General features: G+C 39.5%; 1 protein-coding gene across 1 annotated transcript in view; it reads right to left on the reverse strand.

Annotated features, from left to right (window-relative positions):
• Positions 1-307: 307 nt before the first annotated feature.
• Positions 308-22,046, reverse strand: part of MLLT3 (MLLT3 super elongation complex subunit) — a 143,053-nt gene continuing 121,314 nt past the window's right edge. The window contains exons 8-12 of the mRNA XM_066614726.1: positions 19,152-19,284; positions 12,248-12,344; positions 8,364-8,435; positions 7,983-8,054; positions 308-2,619 (exon numbers count right to left, since the gene is read on the reverse strand). Coding sequence (XP_066470823.1) covers positions 2,488-2,619; positions 7,983-8,054; positions 8,364-8,435; positions 12,248-12,344; positions 19,152-19,284 — 506 coding nt within the window. The 3' untranslated portion in view covers positions 308-2,487. The remainder of the gene's footprint in view (positions 2,620-7,982; positions 8,055-8,363; positions 8,436-12,247; positions 12,345-19,151; positions 19,285-22,046) is intronic.

Consider the following 22,046-nt stretch of genomic DNA (forward strand, 5'->3'; position numbering starts at 1 on the left):
GTACTCAAAGTTATGCAGGTCTGTGCTCCTTCTGACAACCTCGTAAGAGTTTTTGCCAGAAAATTTAGTTAGAAAAGTCAATGGACCAAAAAAGCACATGGTATGTGTTTAGCTGAAATGAAACAGGTTGAATGTGCACTATTAAAAAAAGTGAAAGCCTTTAAATTTTCAAATGTTTCATATAAAAAACTGACAAAAATGTAAAAAAACCCACTCAAAACACCCCCCTTCCATACTCCAACATCACATCATATGCCCGATGTCAAGAGATTTAAAAAACCTCCCACCCTTCCCCTCCCTTCCCCACAATTGCACATTAATTAACATGTGGACTTAAACGAACTTAATGCTTCAAGTATGTTTCATGCCAATCATCAATAAGAGTCATAACATTACTGAAGAAAAGTACACTTGTTCTTCTGGAAGCCTGAGAAAGACTTTCCATAGATTATGGTCAAACAACATTTTAATTTAAGAACACACACACACACTCATTCTCACACACACACTTGCACACACAAGGAAATAAAGTTCTTTGGACTTAAAGAAACAGTGTTAAGAATTCCCATTCAATTATGAAGAAATACCCCTAATAGGAGCCTAGCCTTAAACTACTGCACAAAAACCATGTGCATGAAACACTAAAACTCACAGATGCTACTGCAGGTTTACTCTGTAGCAAAAGATGACATCTGGCAAGTAAGCAGACCCTGAAAATACATTGGTTGCCTCTGAAACACAGGCTTTTCTTAAAGCTGTTCAATCCTTCGGACTTTGAAGTATTTCTTAAGCAATTTATTTTTTCGGGCAAAAGAACTGAAATCCTTAAGCTTTAATGGCTTCTTGAAGGAAATGGTGTCCTCCTCACCCTTCCCAATTGGGTTCCTATTTTATCTTTCTAATGAAAGCATTTTTGCTGTAATAGGAAATACTTCTGGAAATTAGGGCTGCAATATTCAGTTGATTGATCACTTAAAGAAACAGTCAATTAAAAAGGTGCCCCCAATTAGACAAATTTAAAAACCTTCCAAAACAGTTTCTAAATACACGTACTTATGAAAAATGTGGATGACAAGTGCCATTTTAGAAGAGATTGTCCCCCTTCTCTTCTAAACGGGAGGACAGGCTTCTTCTGGAGTGGTGCTTGCTGTAACATGGACATGCATCACCTAAAAACAAAGAAGTCTTTTTTCCTTCAGAATTTTATTGTTTATACACATGCAAATTTATGCAGATTTAATTGATTAATCGATTAAAAGTCATCTGATTAATCAAATAATTTTTTTAATCAGGTTGACAGCCCTACTGTAAATAAATGTAGGTTACTGAGCAAGTACTTAGAACTTGGAAATTACTTCCGAACATGTTGTCTAACAACTGTTTAAATGAAGACGCTTTAATTTGTCAGATAGAAAAAGAGCCAAAACATAGATCTTAAGAGACCATATATTGTATCAGCAAAGAACAAAAGAAAAAGGCCTCTATTTTTATAACAAAAGAACTGAGCTGCACATCTGGGCAGCTGAGTGCTGGAACTCATAATAATAAATAGCTCCAAATTAAGGATTTTCTACAACATTTCCATAGAAAACTGGACTAATATTCCTTATTTTTATGGCAAACCTATGGAGTGCCTTCACTTTCATTGATTTCTAGTAACACTAAAACAGACACAAAGTTGTTGGATGGCAAAAACAATGGTGAATTAAAGATAGTATACAGTAACACCTTTTTTTCTTCAATAAAAGTTCTACTGGTTTATTGACTAAGGCTAGAAAGCAAGTCATGATCCTATTTGGTGCATTTTCTACCATGGTCCAAGATCAAATACACAATTACAGCCTGGGGACGCAATGCTGCTGCAGCAGACTCAACATTAAAAGAGAAAACTGGGCCACTTTTTGGCCCCCTCCCCCCAACTCTATCTTCTTTCTGTGCAGAAACAGAAACAAGATGGCAGGGCTTGGAAGTGAATTGCAAAGGTCGGGAAAAAAGCGACACTGAAACAAGAGTAAGGTCAGAAGGCTTGTGATGGTGGTGGTTTTGCATTAAAGGAGCGAACACGGGACACGAGGACAAGTAACATCTGGTAGTGTCATTCCCTCAAGGACTTTAGAAGATGCGTATGTAATAATAAATAGATCAGTTATGTAATAAGGCAGTGTGTTGAACATGCATTCGTCTTGTGGCCTGGAATACCACAGAGAGAGATACATGATACCATACACATTCATTTTTTTTTTTTCAAGGCTATCCAGGCTAACTCTTCCAGAGCTTTTCCTTGGTGAGAAGAGCAATCCTCTGAGGCTTGTTATTTTTCCTCTCCTTTATCAAGAGATGATGACTGGCTTTAACAAAAAATAAAGCTGAAGAGAGTTGATTTTTTTTTTTGCCATTTTGGTTGCATCATTCTGAATGTTTTATTCCTTCTTTTTTTTCCAAAAAAAAAAAAGAGCACAGTGTTTGACGCAGCCAGGAGCTATGTCCTCAGGATGCTCCAGATGTTTCCAAGTAACTCTGTAATTTTCTAACTGTGGTTTTGTCCAGTGAGCAAAGGTCAAAGTCAAAAGTTGTGTTTGTGATATGAAAGTGTCCCGTTTCTTCTATAAGGTTTACAATCTGTCATTGGAAACAAAAATGAAAAGAGAGGAGTGGTTACTTTTAAAATGCTTAAGATGTTGTGAGTGGAACACACCTTAGGAACCTCCATGCTTGCAAGAGCTTCAGATGAGAACTGGCTTCAATCAAATATACATGAACACACACCATGACCTCCTTTGGTTGAGGATCTTTATTATGGAACCTCTTTACCAAGGGAAGCATACCTGAACACCAACTTTACATAAGTTTAAGAATACTTTTTCTAGTGTTCAGGGTATTTGCCATATTCCTTCCCTGCCTTTCTCCCCAAAGGGACCCAAGGCAGCTTACAAAAAAAGAAGAAGTAAAAATACAAAAAGGATAGGCTCTTACAGGACAAAACCTCTGTTCTAAATTTTTTTAATTACTTATCTCTCTTTTGTCTGCATTACTACTAAATGTTTTAACTTTCTGTAATTGGTTGAATACCTCTCAGTTAGATGAGGAGAAATATGATGTTACACTGGATGACTAACAAAAGCAAAACACAAAATTTGAAGCTACCTCTTTGTCCTTCCTTTGTTAGAAATGGACAGAAGAGGGAAAGTGCACAAGCGAAGATGTGCAAGGAGGAGGAGAAATTTGGTCTGCTCCCCTCTCCAAACCACTCGACCTGTTTCTGATAACAGAAGAAAGAAGGGAATCTTGTTCAACAAATTCTTTTCAGTCATTACATCCCATTTGAATTTCTAGATAAGAAGGAGGTTGTACAATTTCACACCAATATACCATGTGAAGCATACAGCATTACTAGAAATTAACCAGTCAACTCTGAGAAGTGCTATCTTTAAAATCACTCACACTTTCACTCACCTGTGTGCTTCGAGTTAAACTTAACATTGCAGCACTGGTTTGTACTGTAGCTTTAGCCACAACACTCAATGGCTAATGTGGAATACCTGCTTTCTTTTCTAGAGTTACAAATGGAACCCTGACTTATATTTCACTTAGCTATGACCACAAAAACTAGCTCATAATTTAAGAAAAACTTGCGAAAGTGATTCTTCTAAAAGGAACTGTATTAGATATGCTTTCTTGTGATATTGTGCCAAATGGGGCCTTCTACTAACTCCCACAATAATAAATTTCATGAATTCAAAAGCAGTTAGGAAGTGTTAACAGATGGATTTTTAAGCAACACAAGGCTCTTACAGGAAAGGAGAAATAAAATCTCATTTGTTGATCACTATCTATGCTTTTTAAGCTCCTAGCTAAGAGCAACATGAACATTTGAACCCAATTCTTCATCCTGGACTCTTGGAAATATAGCCACAGCGTCAAGGCCACCTGGTACATCTGAGCGATACTAACCCCTCAGTTTTAACAGAGGCACAAAATACATCAAGATTTAGCCAAGAAAGCTTTAGGGGCATTCTTGACAGCCTGCCAAGGGGAATCATGTTAATGCCTTTAATATTAGCACTCACGTTCTTAATCTACTAAAAACACTGGGGGGGGGGGAGACTTAAGATCATAGTGGACAAGTTTTCAGATTAAGAATGTTAAAAACACAACATTAAAAATACTTTAATTGGAGACCCAGGATGCAAGGTCCAAGGAACTCTTACTCTGTTCTTGATTATGTATACTGCAGTTTATCATTTTAACTGCACAGTCCTGTTTACACACTGTCATTGTTCCTCACTTTCATTGCCATCCATCATGCTGTAGCAATTTAAATGCCTTTCCAGAAGAAAGTACAGGTGCAGCCTATTTATCCACAGATTTTTTATCTGAGGATTTGTCTCAAAGTGAATGGGGCGGGGGAACCAAAAGTCACACACACCTTTGCCCTGAACTGGCATCTGGATCCTTTTCCAGGCAGCCCAAAACACTGCAAAAAGGCTCCGCCTCGCACAGAGTGCCAGAGTGGAGGAATGCCACTGGTGCCTAAGGCCACTCGCTGAGTTAAAGGGAACAGAAGGTCTACTCTGGTTTCCTATATCCCAATTCAACATCATATAATTCCAACGGATTCAGAGTTCATCTGAATACTAAAATTCCCCATTTTAAAAGTAATGTGCTAGTCACTATATTATCTACTATTACACATCAAGTAATAGTAACCTTGTAACTTAAAAATAGTTACTTGTAACTTGTAAAATAGTAACCTTGATTTTAATTACCTTAGAAATGATTTCACTGGCAGTCAGTTTCAAATGAATGACCAGAGTGACATAACTGAACTATTAATTTGTATGGAATGCAAAATTCTAAAGAGAATAATTCAAATTCTCTTTTTTGGCATATATCTGTTATTTATTTATGAAAACACATAAATGATGTAAACTATGAAAATGACAAAGAAGTGTTTAAAATCAAATTATATAGTACACCAGATAAGGGACTGACACTGGATCAGTGGCGTAGCTAAGCCATTTGCTGTCCAGTGCAAAGAACATTTTGTAGCTCCGCGACCCAACGAAATCAAATTTAATTAATTAAATTGGGTCTTTTTTATTAATTAAAGTGAGTGAGAAATGTTAGTTAATATTTTGAAAAAACAAGCATTTGTTGAAAGGTAGGATTGGGCCGTAAGTAGTATGAATTAAAACTAAGTTGAGTTATTTATTTACCTATTTAATGTTTTATCCCACTCTCTTCTGAGGGGCATCTAAAGTGGTTGACAACAATTTGAACATATATACATCTAAAATAAAACTGTAAAATGCAATGTAAATAAGCAGTAAACAATCACAGGCATAATGGATGAACACATAAGCACATAAAATACAATAATCAATAAATCATAAAACCATCAATAAAAGTAGCAGGTGTCAGGTGCTAGAGAAGACTGAAATTAGAAGGCTTGCTGAAATAGAAATTTTCTTAGAGATCACTGGAGGCTTCTAAAAAGAGAGGAAACCAAAGGGCCCCTCTTTCAAACCACCACTCCTCTTATTTCCACAAATCTAAAAGGCATATCTAATTTAGAACCCAATCCTGTGCCTGTCTACTCAGAAATAAGTCCCAGTATAGTCAATGGAGCTTACTCCCAGGAAAGTGTGCATATACAGTTTGAGAGGTGCAAGGAGCTAGAGACAATCATAAGAGCCAGCAGCTTACCTTTAGGAGCTGGAATAGAATAGGGATTGATGAATTACAAATAAATGATGAGATGATGATTATTACTAAGAGGCCAGGCCAGGCCTGCTCTCAGTGCCAGGTGCTGCTCAGTGCTCCTACTGCAGCTTGCCTTGCATGCCTTGCCTTGTGCCTCTTCAGGTTCCTGTGCAGGGAACTCATCACAGCCAGCCAACTGAGAGCCCAATCCTATGCATGCCTACTTGGAAGTAAGTTCCATTATAGTCAATGGGGCTTACTCCCAGGAAAGTGTGGATAAGACTGCAACCCCAGTGAGCAACTTAGATTGGGCTGCAGTTGTAGGCACTCACTGGCTAAACTTTTGCCCCCCTCCCTTGCGCTGGTCCCAGCACCAAGTGTCTGGTTGCCAGCTCTTCCCTCCCACATGACAATGTTTGGAGGGGAAGATTGTGGCGTCTGAGCCCACCGCAACTGGCACTGGCGAGATCGCAGACAGGAAGGTGAGAGGAGAACAGAAGAGGAGTAACATCAAGCAGTCCCCTCTTGGTTGCCAGCCCACGCCTGCAGCCCAACCTAGGCTACAGTCCTATGCAGTTTCCTGGGAGTAAGCCCCATTGACTATAATGGGACTTCTGAGTAGACATGCATAGGGCTGGGCTTCTAAGTATCTCCTCTCTCCTGTATGCCTCCCTCCTGTGTGCCTGTCTGGAGCTAAATTGTTGCCCCCTCCCCCCCGGCAGCAGAGATCGAACTTCTTGCTGGACATCACAGCAGTCGAAGAGGGCAAGCAGCAGCAGCAGACCACACAGTTCCCAAATGCTGCTGCTGCTGCCGCCGCCTCCACCATCTCAGCTGCTGGGCTGGCTGCTCCGCCCCCCACTGCCCTGCACCTGCAGCCCAATCCAAGTCACTGGGTTGGGGAATGGGAATTGACTGTTGCCCCTCCATCTCCTCTCTCCTGCTGCCTCCCCCAATCTCCTCTCTCCTGCTGTGTGCCTGCAGCAGCCTCTCTCCTCCTGTGTGCCTGTGTATGCCTTGCCGCAGCCCAATAGTCACGAGGGCATTGTTGCCTGTGCGTTGTAGCCCCCCGCATTGTAGCCCGCATGCTGTAGCCCCTCCCACCCTGTAGCCCGGTGCTTTGCTATCCCCTGCACCTCCTTAGCTACGCTACTGCACTGGATCCCCACTAACCATATGTTTCTGACAAACCAACTGTGATGCATTATCATGTCAAATAGTCCTAAATGAACCTAAGTGCAGAAAATCTAGATTAACGTTCATTTATTAGAACACACGCATGTACACACAGGACTGACATTATATCAAGTACCAACAGGTATGCAATCATTGTAATCTATGAAAGACAAGGACATATAAGCTGAAGTTTTATCTATGATAACACATATGGCCAGCAGCCTAATCATCACTAGAACGGTGTCCATTTTACCAGCAAAAGCCACACTTTAGACAAGCATGTATTATTCTTAAATGAAAGGTGATCAATAGGCAGGACTTGAGAAGTTTCAAAAATACTGAGTGTAACCCTTGAAGTAATCCTTATAGGTAGACTATGGAAAACAAATTTTGATGCCTTTATTATTTTGTTTTCAAAGGAGAATGAAACCTATATGGGTTTGAAGAGTTGGTGCTTTACAAGTCATGTAGCAAAAGACATAATCCAATGAAAAAGCAGCTGCTTTGCCACTGAACAACCACTACATTCAAAATAGCAGTACACCAACTCCATAAATAATGACTGAAAAATAAACCCAAACTGCAAATTCAAACTTCAGTATTAGGAAAATAGACTGAAAATGTTTGTGTTCTGAATTCACTTAAAATCTCAATCACTTGTCAATTTTAGGTGAATTATCCTAATATAAAGTATGCTTTTACAGGCGAAATTAATGCTTGTAATTTAGAAAAAAAATGAAAATATAGCATTATTCTGAGTATACTACATGTCAAATCTGTTCACAGATGATCAAGTTGTAGGTACCTGAAACCTAGATCTGAGGAACAAATATAATGGTGAGGCCTTGGTATCCATGGGGGAAGTATTCTTGGTCCTGTTGCCTTCCGGTTGGCTGCCAGAAGCCCTCTATGGGCTTCAGAATAGTCTTTATAGCCAAAAAAACAGCTACTTCCGATTTCCCTCCAGAGGGTTCAGCTGGCGCCAAGTCTGGCTCCATGTGGGTCTGGGGGGACCCTTGTTGAGCTAGATTCGTGGAGGAATAATCCATGGATAAGGAGGCCCCACCTGTGTTATGTTTAGGTCACAAAAAAGATTTCCTTACCTGTTGCAGTACATGTCTTTCCCTTAGTGTCATTAACCTTCTGTGGAGCTCAACTAGTTCATCAAGATACGCCTAGAAAAAACCCAGCCCAAAATTAAAAGGAAGAAACACAGATTTGTTAAGCTGTAAAACTAACGTGACATCAGAGATACAAAATAATTTGATCAGCTAATCAGAACATGAAATATTACGAATATGACACTGCACAAGTATAAAATGTGGGGGTGACAAAGTGTTGAGGGAGTCACTAAGAAATCCTGAATGAAGATACATTCCAACACCTATTTTAATATACTGAAAGACTAAGACTTTTACAAAGATTTTAGAAGACTCCCCCCCCCCATTCCAATATTGTTTCTGGCCAGCTGTTCCCCCATTTACCTTGTCACAATCACCATTCTTTATCTGTTTATCAGATTTGCTCTGTTTTACAGGACTCTTAACTTCTAGAATCTAGAAGATGAAAAACACAAATATTTAAGGGCATCACAAGTACATTATATAGTACATTGATGGTGAATTGCAGAGAATGAAGAATTATTAGACATTCTATAACTAAGCCTCTTTATTGTCCAAGCACGTTTAGCAGTCAGTCTATCTAACCTACATATTCTTCCTGTCACAGACCCTACTAAAAACAATTTGAAATACATGAGAATTATAAATCACTTTAAACACCAAAAAGGCCTTTAGGAACGTTAACTAAACAAACAGTAATAGCAAGAGAAACATTCACTCATGAAATTTTCATTGGAAGAAGTTAAATGACGCAGATGCATTATCTTGAACATCAGTTTAACAGCTCTTTGAACAATTCGTACATAAATATGACCATTTTTAGAAGTTTAAGTAAAAACTGAAGCAGATTTTGGCTCCTTGATAAATGGCTACACAAATCCTACATGCACAACAGCTGTGCTTTTAGTGCATCACACAGACACACTATAATAATTACAGTAAACTGCAATGGTTTGCATTATAAAGACAAGTAATGACCATTAGTAGGGGAACTCATTAACTCACTAGCTCATTTTGCTTCTGTACAATGTATAATAATAATAATAATAATAATAATAATAATAATAATAATAATAATAATAATAATAATAATAATAATAATACAGGTATTTATATACCGCCTTTTTCTTGGTTGTCAGATTTCTCCTCAGACTTTATTCGAGGCGGTTTACATAGGCAGACTATTTAAATCCCTGTAGAGATTTTTACAATTGAAAGAAGGTTCTATCTTTCAAGAACCACAACATTTCAGATGTTTCTTTCTGATCTGGTTTCATATTCTGGCCTCCATCCTCCCACGCTCAGAGCAGATAGAATAACTCAGCTTGTCAGCTGCTTCAAGGTCGCACAGTGCTGGTGGCCTCGAACTGGCAACCTGTGGATGTTATCTTCAGGCAAACGGAGGCTCTACCCTCTAGACCAGACCCCCTGCCCATGTATGTTTTGTATATTTGGGATATATCCAAATGTCTCAAACCAGGGATTCATAACAGTGGTGACAGAACTGTATAGAATTCCCTTGCCTTTTCCATTGAAATTAACAAGGATGAGTTTAAGTGTCTCTGATCCAGAGAAAATCAGTCACATGTCCCAATGAGATCAATAAGATGCAAGTTAGTCACAACTAATTGTCCCATTGATTTTAGTAGGACATCAGTGTGACTAACTTTGTGGTTTGGAGTCTAAGTGTTCATAACACAAATAAACCCCGGAAAATAACTGCAGCTGTCTAAATGGACTCATATATACATGTACTTGATAGCTCATCACTTGCCAACTTGTAGCTTAATCTATGAATACCTCTGTGGAAAATTATTGTGTCTGAGGTGATTTCTGGTGACATGCAATCTCTGATGTGTTTAAGCCGTATTGGCTGAGGCATGTTACACACCTAAATCACCATCTGCAGTTCCTGACTTTTGAATATGCATAAATCATTTATTTTATTTTATTTTATTTCTTTATTTGTAGAATTTATATCCTGCCTTTCCACTCCAGAAAGGAGCACTCAAGGCGGCTAAACAATTAGCCCATAAACTTGTGAAAACCAGAGTTATAAATAACCCTATTAATTCTAAGCTTTTTTCCTAAATATTAAACCAAAAGATTAAATGCTCTGCAGCTGCTTTGGGGCTTGTTCTCTGCCTTTTCACAGCTGACAAGCCAACTTCTTGCAAGTACAATACAAAATATACCACCCACAGGCTGGTATGTTTCAACAGTTTCCAGTTTCATTGTTTAAAACAAGTATATTGCTCTAATGGCAGGCAAGGAAGAAAAATTCCAAATATGACTTTGGGGCATCCCTCATTCTCAAACTGAACTAAGAAGTCAGACTATTTTAAAACTGTGTTCTGCTTCCAGACCTGCCCCACTGTCTCACAGACTCCAGCTGCTCCATCACATCCCTGGTGGGGGAGCAGTCTCCAGCACCAAACAGCCAAAGCATGGCTATACCTTCGGTTTTCCCAATATCCCCTGGGCCATCAAGGCAAAGTGTTGACTGCTGCTCACAGGATGAGGGCCTCCCTACTCTGGGGTGATGCTGACCCTTTAACCCCGAGGCTGGATCAGCTGAAACTGATGGTGGGGATGGGAGAGAGACAGCAAGGAAGGAGAGAGCAAAAGGATTCATAAGACAATCAAGGCTGGTGAAGAGAGGTCTCTGGACAGACTACCTGAGGGCTGCTCTGTGTCTGCTTCCCTGGGACTGGGGCAAGCTCAGGGAAGGAGCCAGGAGACAGGAGGAAGAAGAAGGTGAAGCAACCCCCTCCCCACTGCTGAACTCTGAGGCCTGGTTGAAGAGATCCTGGTTGTTGAGCCAGCAACACCCCTTTTTGTTTCTACTCTTTCCCTAGAGTATAGAACAGAGAAACTAATTTTCAGGAGAGTGATTAACCTTTCTAGGAGTTGAAATTTCAACTTCCAATAATTCTAATTTCAATAAGTTAGAATTATAAGACGTTTTGGAAACATTAGCAAAATGCCAAATAACATATGAAAACTAATGCCACAGATGGGGAGGAGGCAAGAACTTCCTTGGATGCAGAGAGGTTGCTTTGGGCAATGGTTCAGTAAAAGTATTATATTTGATTTTCATTAGATCATATCCAAAGAATGAAAACTAACACAACTGAAATCAATAAGACAAATAGTTGTGACTACCTTACTTAAGTACCACTGATTTCAACAGTGTTTAGTCAGGATTCAGTTTTGTTAAGGATAATCCTTTGCACTATAAATCCAATTCGAACAAAATATAAAGTTCATCAAATGACGCCTATAGGTTCTTCACACTAAAATACTTGGAGAGGAAAAACTCTAAGTTCCTTTAGCAAATGTTACAAATTCAATGATCAATTAAAAATTGCTGATGATGTTTCAATTTGAAGCAATTAATCTGTGTTTTGCTTGTTTAAAGGATTACTGGAAACACATCTATGAAGAGCTTTAACACTTCAATAAATATAATATTACAAATAGTTTGCCTGTTCTGTCAAAACTATGATATGTGAGTTGGGAGCAAGTTGTTTACCTAACTTTACATTTGCTATTTAGATATCATAGCCATTCCTCTGTGTATGGAACACATTCCTCAGGAACACCATGCCAAACAAACACATTTGAAGCCAAACTATAAGGCTTGCACATGAGGTCAGGTGCTTTTGGATATTATGCTTTGGGTATCAGGTGCTTTGGATATTATTTTGGATATTTTTTTATAAACACTACCCTTCTGCCCAAATATGAAGGAAACAACACCAAAACTACCTCTTAGTGTTTGGTTTGAAGGAAAAATAAACAGAATCTTGGCCTTACCCTGCAGTGTCTTAACAAGAAGCTTAAAGGTGAGAGAAATTCTTTTTTTTTATTTTTACAGTATGCAGAGTTTGTTGTACAACTACTCTAGAGGTGACTGAAACCCTGCAGGTCACATCCATGCCTAAAATTAACAGCATGCAACTTTCTTCCTCCAAACTCTTCAGACATTATATAATTTGTTACTCTGAAAAAGGTTAGTTAAGCAGATATGAGATTTAAGGCACTAGTAATGAACCTGTTTACATATGAATACTTAAACAAAAATAATAACTGAAAACTGGGGAAAGCAATTGTAAGTTCAAACAGGTTCCTCACTCTGGTTTACCTGGCTCATTTGTACAACCAAAAGCCTCCCAGACTTGAGGAAAGGAAGTCATTACAGATTTAATGATCACAGATGCAGTTACCATTCCACTAGCTAATACCTGGTTGCTGTTGGTTTTTAATAAAGGTGGTGGTTCGTGGCGAAGTGGTGAAGATGCTGAACTGCTGTCACTGTCACTGCCATCACTTAGACTAACCCTAAGAGAAAGATACATGAGTAATAAAAATAAAGGCGAGAAACATATTTATTATTAACAGAATGCGTAAAGGCATTTTTACATGGACCACAACCTATGTCAGAACGTTGATCCTTTCAAGGAAGAAAGTTATACGACCCTCACTGTTTGGAAAAGCAGTCTGAAGAATAAGATGGTAACAGTATTAAGAAATCAGGAACAATGAAGCAAGTCGGAGAAATCTAAATTCGATTAATCTGCATTTCCAAGGTTTCACTCAACCCTTCCACATTCGAGGGGAAAATTTTCAATAATAATATCAAAAGAACAGCAACACCACCTCTAGTATTAGCTTAAAATCCATGATAGTTTGATGCATAGCTCAGCAAAGCCTCCGTGCCAAGTTGCCATGGCAACTAGTAAGTTCATCACAGCGCCTAGTATCCATCCTGTCTGGCAGTCAGAGGTCTGTTGCAGACCCAAGCAGTGGCATCAGAACTGCCATTCCATTCCACCTAAACACTCTGCTGCCTGCCTCTAGCACAGTGTTTCTCAAACCGTGAGTTGCAAAACACTAGGTGGGTCGCGAATCAATTTCAGATGGGTCCCCATTCATTTCAATATTTTATTTTTAATATTTTAGACTTGATACTACCATGGTGTATGACTGCATTTGGGGAAATGTTACAGACCTGTACTTTTATCAAGCTACTATGTATATACTTTTAACAGTTATAGTCAATTGAACTTACTTCTGGGGAAAATGTGCATTGCAGCCTAGGCTAGCTAAACACTTTCCTGCTTGATGATATCACTTACGGTCATGACACCACTTCCGGTGGGTCCTGACAGATTCTCATGCTAAAAAGTGGGTCTTGGTGCTAAATGTGTGAGAACCACTGCTCTAGCATTTATGTTGTCACATGGAGGCCTCAAAAGGAGCAGCGTAGTGAGGGTGAGCTTTTGAAGGTAGCTGCTGCAGCCTGCCAATTATAGCATGCGGTGGCAGTGGTGCCATTGCTGCTTTGCATCAATTTTTGTCTCTCTTCCCACACCCACCTGCACTCATGGCCCCTACCATCTCTCTCTTAACCAATTTCTTTCTCTGGGGGAGACTGAAGAAGAGAATAATTAAGGGCATCTACTCTTGCAACTCTATCACTATTTTTCTTCTCTATCACTGTCCACAATTCCACTCATGCAGGTCCTTAAATTAAAAATTCTGTCTTCTCAATCTTCCCCTCTCCTGATGATAGCCATTCACAGAATTGTGGGTCCCACAATCTCTCATCCCCACACTCCCCATCCAATATTCCTCATTTTTTCCACTTTCTTTCTCTCTGAAGGTCTGTTCCGCTCGTCAATGAGACTCAATGAGTCTTTCTCTCCCCTTTTGCTTTCCGCCTTCCTGCTCACCTGTGCACTGAGACTCTTTCCTCCTTCAAAATCTCTTACCTACATGCTACAGTGTCCTGTGCATGTTTACTTGCAAGTATGTTCTACTAAGTCCAATGGTATTTACACACAGGTAAGTTGCACAGGTTTGCAGTTCTCATCTCTACTCCCTCACTGAGGCACTGTGCTACTGTTTATCCTTCAACCAGGCTTCAAGCTCACCAGCCCAGTTAAGCAACAAACAGGATGGGATACCTTCCTCCCAGCCCCCATGAGTGTGGTTATCTACTGAGATAGGGGCATATAGTCATCATGTCCTATTTAGTTCCTTTCTTTCAATCCTAAAGAGAAGGGGGGATGGTGGTGTGTGTTTGCCTGCATACACATTTCTAGACTTGCTTGCCACAACTAGCCCTTTCCTCATCCCTATCCTACCTTTCTCCTCCCCCTTTTAGTTGTCAAGATCATTTTTTCCTCTTCTCTACAATTCTCTCTTTTCCCTATTTTCCAAACTCACTTCTTTGCCTTTCTATTTTGGCCTTATTACTCTTTAGTTGCGGATGACTGTGTGAGTTGTCTACATGTCGCAGGAGGAGACAGACAGGGAGAAGAAAGGGTCTGGCTTCTACATTTCTGGGCTGGGTCCTGGATCCAATGTGAATTTGTTGAGTCCTGCCTTAATTACACAAAACCAAAACTGTGGTTGATGGTTTTGGCCTGTCAATCCATGCGATATAGTTTCAGTGAGATCATTAATACTGAACAAACTGTACATACATGAGACACAGTAAGAATACTGCATGTAATGCATTCATGACCACATTTTTGAGCAGGACCACATACAAGCTTCTGGAAAACACTGCCAGTTTATTTTTATGCTATAAATTTCCTTTTTCAAGGTAGCATAATTCCCACAGGACCCCAACAGCAAATCTAGAATGAGTCCAAATTCCCATGATGCAGCAAATTAAAAATAACTTCCTAAATGAATGAAAGGATCTTAGAAATGTTTTCACTGCCCATGACTCCTACATCCCACATGCTATGCAATCAACAAACACTTGCAAGTACTTGGTATTCCAAGGTGGAATTTACATAATCATTATCAGTGTGCTTCTTTTACTAGTTTTCAAAGTGCAATTTTGATCACTTGTATTACAATCCAACGTAAGTGAAAAGATCAGATCTCTACTACAGATCAGAAATAGCCTTTTTCCTTGCAAGTCATGGTTCATGAATATTGTCTTCTCCCTCCACCTTTTCCAGCAGTACCTATTTAAATGTAGCTTGGTAATGGTCTCCTTAGCAAAGATCTTGAATGGTGTGTGCTATCCTACTCCCAAAAAGCAATTCTTTCGGTGGCATTATTTGATTTCTTGCCTTCTCTGTCGTAGGAAGCCTAATGCTGGAGCTGATATTCGCAGCTTTCGTCTGACTGAAAACTAATACAGTAAGCCAGTAGTTCTCACCCATTTAGTAGCAGGGCCCATGTTTTAGAATGAGAATCTGTCAGGACCCACCAGAAATGATGTCATGACTGTAAGTGATATCATCAAGCACGAAAATGTTTAACTAGCCTGGGCTGCAATCCTACCCACACTTATCCAGGAGTAAGTCCTATTGACTATCATTGTTAAAAGAATATACATAGTAGCTTGTTTAAAGTACGGATCTGTAACATTTCCCCAAATGCAGTCACACACCATGGTAGTATCAAGTCTAACATATTAAAAATAAAATATTGAAATGAATGGGGACCCATATGAAATTGACTTGTGACCCACCTAGTGGGTCCCAACTTACAGTTTGAGAAACACTGCAGCAAGTTGCAGTGTGGTGGTCTGAACCATAACAATACCACACCCACATGTCCTCGTCAAAGTTAATGCAGTGAGTTGAGCTTTGAGCAAACAAAACCACACCTGCAACATCCTCACTGACAGTAGAGGCATGTCTAAAAACAGAACATCTAAGCTCAGGTAAGCAACTACAGAAGGATAAACACAAAGAATGTAAACTCAGTCTAGGAACTAATTATAAGTGTTTGATGAAAGCCACAGAATGGTTTAAAAGGCTATCTATTTCAACAACGAAAAGACAGAATCAACCACCTATTAAGTGCCTGACAGAACTATGACCAAACGTGATGTACAGGGATGCCAGAAAAAGATGTCTCCAGAGCATTAGCTCCAGAAGATTCAAACAAGTCTAATGCTACAGTACAGGGGAAGACAAAAAAACAGCCAAACAGCAATTAACCAAAGGAGGGAGCAGCCAAGTTGGCATTTCAAATTAAAAGGATCTTCAGTTTCAGGGCTGAGTGACTGACAGTATTCACCAAGGCACAAGGCAGAGTAGACAATACTGAATCAGAGCATTAGTACAATTCCCTTTAAGACTGTGCAGCCCCACACTTTGAAGCCCTGGGAAGCTGAGCTTCATGTAGCTCAGAGCTTGGCATTACTGGAAATCTAGTGATGGCGTCGTCGCTGTCCGTTCAGAAATGCTGCTATACAGCAGCCGAAGGAGCCTGTGCAGTGGTATGCATTGCTTAGAGGGAATACTGACCATTGGTCTATCTAAGTGTCATATACTATATGTTCACATGCATCTGGGCCACTTACAGACTTAGGAAAAATTAGTGCCTAGAGGTTAAAACCTCAGATCTTGGGGCTACTTCCCTTTTCCTCTCCCCATGCCTTCCCATAAGCCTAAGATTCAAGGAGAGGAGGACTAATTTTCACTACCTTTCCCTCCTCCATTCCAAGAGCACTCAGCTGAAAGAATCAGGGAGGAAACCGATATACAGCTAGAAGCCCTGATTCAAATATAGCAGGGGTGCCCAAACCCCGGCCCTGAGGCCACTTGTGGCCCTCAAGGCCTCTCAATGCGGCCCTCAGGGAACCTCCAGTCTCCAATGATTCTCTGGCCCTCCGGAGATTTGTTGGAGCCCACACTGGCCCAATGCAACTGCTCGCAGCATGAGGGCGACTGTTTCCTCTCACGTGAGCTGTGGGATGAGCGCTCCCTCCACTGCTTGCTGTTTCACATCTGTGATGCAGCAGCGGCAGCAAAGGAAAGGCCAGCCTTGCTTTGTGCAAGGCCTTTTATCGGTCTTGAGGTATTGGAAGACCTTCATTTATTCCTATAAGTTCATCTTTAATATATTCATTTATGTAAACTTATGTAAATTGATTCAAATTTTAAATGTAAATTAATTCTTTTTTCCCCTGGCCCCTGACACAGTGTCAGAGAGACAATGTGGCCCTCCTGCCAAAAACTTTGGACACCTCTGAAATACAGCATGGTGAGTCAATCAATCATTTGAGAGGCTCCTGGTTTCTTACAAGACCTCTAAGCCCTCCAGGGGGCACAGCTGTAGCAAACAAGCTGCAGACACCCAAGCATCTACCTGAAAAGCTTACTGCTGGGCTGACCTGGCAATAGCAGTGCAGGAGTACATCCTTGCTGGGATGCAGTTCCCTTCCCTGCTCCTGACTGCAACAAAAAACAGTGACAATTCCCTATGTGGAAAACACAGGAAAATACAATAAAAACATTGCTCCCTGCCCTACTACCTCGCGCTCTTCAAGATCTGTATCTTACATTGAGATTCAACTTTGGGGACTGGGCACAAAACCCCATTAACCCTTTTCAAACACCCACATCAAATCATACAAAGGGATTATAACTCTTTATTACGTACTTGTAAATAAAACTACCACATGTTCCCACAACTAGAAATTTCAGTCACGTAAAAAAGTATTGAAGTAATGCTCTTGAATTTCTGATATTTTCCTCCTTTTAGAACGCACAAACACTGAAGTGGCATTGCTTTGTCATAAAGGATAACACATATCCTTTCTACGTATGTTTACATATACATTATATTTATAAATGTACAGTCAGTTCTCTTTATATGCAAATTTGCTATATGCAAATTTGTTTATCTGCAAGGTGCAGAATTGCTATCTACCTCTCATTATCTGAGACCCTGTTGTTGTTATCCACCAATACTGTGCCAGTGTGCTCGGGGACCCCAGCTATGAGCAGGCAGGTGGGTCCTTGAATGAAGTCGGAGGAGAAATCTAACGACAAGAAAGGCAGTATGTAAATACTGATACTATTATTATAGCGGCCTCCTTATGAACAAAAGGTAGATCCGGTGCAGTGCATGGGGGGGGGGGAGTTGGGGAAGACACCTATACAATACATGGCCGATGAGCAGCGGGTTGTTGTAAGCAGGTCCAGTCAATTATACTCTTCATTTTTTAGAAAGTTGTCCACACTGGGTCAATTTCCCACATCAAATGGGCATTGCTATTGGCCCATGGAGAATTGTTGGACACATTTGGGTCTGCTTCCAGACTTGCCCCACCATCTCGGGGACTTCATAACCCTGGCGATAATGAGAGACTGATGATGAGAGGTCTCAGGGAGCCATTTTCAACCACTGTGTCATGGCACACTGGTGCCCTGCAGGAGTTTGGTGGAGTGTCATTTATTAATAGGACTACTGGGGGGATGTGAGCCCCCCACCAACAGCATGGTGTGCCTTGTCAATTGTCAAAAACAGATGGTGTGTCTTGACAATTTTAGTACTTTGTCAGTGTGCCATGATACGAAAAAGGCTGAAAATCACTGCCCTAGCAGACAGCGAGAACAGACTATTTACAGCAGTTATCTTTTTTATTTAAATGCCTATCAGTCAAAAGGGGACACACATGAGCATGTATAAGCATGCATACCCCAATCTGAAAAAAAATTGTAACAATTCTTAGTATTCATGGAAAACCATGGATAAATGCTGTGTACCCATGATTGCTGGCCTGTCCAACAAAACTGCCCTTATTTTGTGTAGAAAAGTAACTGGAAGTGAAGTGTCAGTGAAGTGAACTAGAAGTGAAGTGCCTGCTCAGCAGCATTCAACTAAGGGTACAATGAAATCAGAGGCTTGCCCTTACATACACCTGTAAAATTTACAATAATGAGAATTCAGCTCACAACCATTTTCTGTTTTCTACCACCCATTAAAAATATTCACATGACACAAATTGCACCAGAGATGTTCAACTGTGCTTTTCAATATCTTCTGCAAAATAGGATTATGTATATGGTTACACGGGAGCATCAAGCACCCTTTATTCAGCGCTGCGTAAAGCAGCATCTTAAAACATGAAATTTCAACCTAAAACAATATTGCTCTGTATAATATATTATGCCTTGTTACACTGAGGAGCACTGACATCAACTATAGCCATCGATTCCTTAACAATCTAATCTATGTTTTCTTGTTCCACATGCACTTTGTTTCCAAGTGAACTAAGTGAGTTTTCTCTTTTCCTAGCACCTAAGTAGTAGAATCTTTTTACTGCCCCATCACAAAATTTCAGCTTTCAATCAGCTTGAAATTTTGTCTTCTTAAAACCCTCACCTGCGACTCCTGCTTCCTCCATGAGTATTTACAGGTCTCTCCATCTCCGAGTCATTGTCATTCTCATCAGGGTCATCAGATTCATCTTCATTATCATCAGAATGCAGATCTTTCATTATAGACCTCAAAGGACCTAGCGAACAAAAACAAAATGGAACACTAATCAACAACGGGCATTCAAATGCGAGTCTACCTATTGTTCAGCTTTATAAGCAAAACAAGACCTAACAGTTTTTACAAGGGGGAAAGATGACTTGGGCATTAAACAAAAGATCTAATGGGGGGGGGGAGGCTGATGTAGTAAATGCTTAAACAAAGTCAATTTATTCAAAGACCAGTTGATTTAAAGGGATTATTTCTGTCAACAAAGAGATTTGTGTTTAAGTCTTTGCAGAATTAGCCCCTTGGAAAGTTAAGCAAGTTAGCTTTCTGCACAAGAAAATGCATTTTACAAAAGCAAAGAGATTTTTCTATATGAAAACATTCAAAGCCCAAAAGGTTATTATAAAGCTATCTCATACCTGAAAAGATCTGAGACTACCAGTAATAGTACATTTTGTTAGGTTAATCCATGTATTGAAACTCATAGACTAATAAATCATTGTGACTGCAACTTGCTCTGGCCAAGGCTTTCTTTGTCTGTGTGTTTTTGATCTACTTAGATTTAGCTGTCCTCTTTATTCTAAGGTCAATGTCAGGTCAAGCAAGCTCTTTTTTTAGAGCTCATATGTATAAAGTGTGTCAGTGCTAGTAACAGAGACCTAACTTTATCTTAGAATTGAACAAGATGCTAAGCCTGCTCCACTAATAAAGTTGCATTAAGAGAATGGTTTTAGGATAAGGTTCTTAGCACTTTAATGTTTATTTTTATCGTGGTTAAATATGTGTTTTGGGTTACACAAAAGGAAATTGTAGTTAACACAGCTGAAAAACCAAGTTAACCTTGGGAAGATTAAAATTGAGAACCACCAGGTTATAATATGTTTTGAGATTGGCTGTAATTTGAGATCCAAAAAGAAAAAAAAGCTAATGATGTGTTACTAAGGAACCATCTTTAATCCAATTTTAGTTGAATTATAAAGTTCCCAAATGATAATGCTTCCTAGCAAAATTAATACAACTTTTAAGTTATGGTGACATTTGAGATTCTCATCTAGTTTGATTATATAAATTAGTTGAACTGCAACATAAATTTATATGATCTGCTAGATTTAGGTATATTAAATGCATTTTGAAACACTTGTTAATATTAAATATTATAGATTATTAAAATATGGTGATGTGACAAAAATGGTGTGCATGTATCATAGGTGTAAGGCAGAAATTGAACCAAGGTCCAAAACTCAGGGTTATGAGTCACATCCAAAAATAATTATATGGGAGATAGACTATCAGCAGCTTTTACTAAATCCAATCTCCTTTTCTTTCTTGAAATATTTATGAAATGTGCGGACTGTAGGAATTTCCTCTATAGGAGGTGGGTCACAGGTGTCTGTATGGTGCACATTTATAAGCTGGTGGCACCAACTCCTAAAAGAATTGTTTTTGAAATCTTAACAATGCAGTCCGATGCATGTGTACTCAGAGCCAGAATGGTGTAGTGGTTATGGAGTTGGACTTAGACCTGGAAAATCCAGGGTCAAATCCCTGCTCAGCCATGAAGCTTCCTGGATGACCTTGGGCCAGTCATGATCTCTCAGCCTAAATTACCCCACAGGGTTGTTGTGAGAATAAAAAGGAGGGAAGGAACTAGGTATACCACCCTGATCTCCTTGGAGGAAAGGCAGTATAAAGATGTGAAAAACAAAGTAAATCTTGCCGAGTTTAATAGCCTGCAATCTAGGTTTATAAATACAATCACTTATTTTTTAAAAAATTACTAGTATGGCATTTTGAGACTATAATCTTGTGAACTGGCAAGTTTCAATTTTAAAGATTTCAAATTACAAAGTATATTTTGGTGCCTATATTCCTGATGTGAATTAAAATATACTAGGAGTGCTATAGCCTATTGGTATACAGCGGTTTTAGCAAAACTATCTGCTTTGTTTCAGAAGTCTCATGACACACTTTATAGCCGTAGTTCTGAAACACAAAAAAAGATTATTTAATTTCACTGGTGCCTGAATTCCAGGAGTTTGCACCTGCATACCTGGCTGCAAAACTAATGGGGCAATGCTGATGCAATGGTTTGGGACACTGTACTGCATGGTTGCACAGCTGTAACAGCTGCACAGATTTTGATAATCTCCCTAGTAAGAAGTGGTATGTTGGTAAAGAAAACATTAGGAGTGAGCACCTACAATCACAATGAAATATATACATTTGAGGGACTTTTAATGCCATAAAATAGAACTAAACGCTTTAGGGAAATGGGTCCAAGATCTGTTTTAAAATTTCCTGCATTAAAAGTAGCTGGTTAAGAATATACAGATTGTCCTATCTATAATAAACACAGCTGAACAAAAACCCTCTCAACTATTGACATGTAAACTGGTTAGGGCAGGGTCTCTTGGCAGATATACATTCCAACTTCCTTGGAACTAAAAAACGATTTGCTACAAGGCCAAAGTCAATAAAGTAAGGTATGCTTCCTGCAATCTTTTAACAAACCTTTAAATCCATGTTTTGAAAGAGGCTTTATATGCTTATACTTTTTTTTCCAAGATTCAGATAAATTACTTTTCGAGGATGTGCTCCTTATAGCCGAGGGAGTGTTAGTTTCAGGCTGTTCTGCTCAAAGGAAACTACAGCTTCACTTCTTTGTTTCAGATCATCATAGTGCCTTCCTACTGCCATTAAGAACCAGTTCATGCTTGACCTTGGACTTTTGGAACCATGGCCCATTTGGGTGATCAAACCCCATATGGACCAAAAGCTCACATCTTTCCACAG

The sequence above is a fragment of the Tiliqua scincoides genome, chromosome 2 (assembly GCF_035046505.1).
Source record: "Tiliqua scincoides isolate rTilSci1 chromosome 2, rTilSci1.hap2, whole genome shotgun sequence".
NCBI classification, from domain to species: domain Eukaryota; kingdom Metazoa; phylum Chordata; class Lepidosauria; order Squamata; family Scincidae; genus Tiliqua; species Tiliqua scincoides.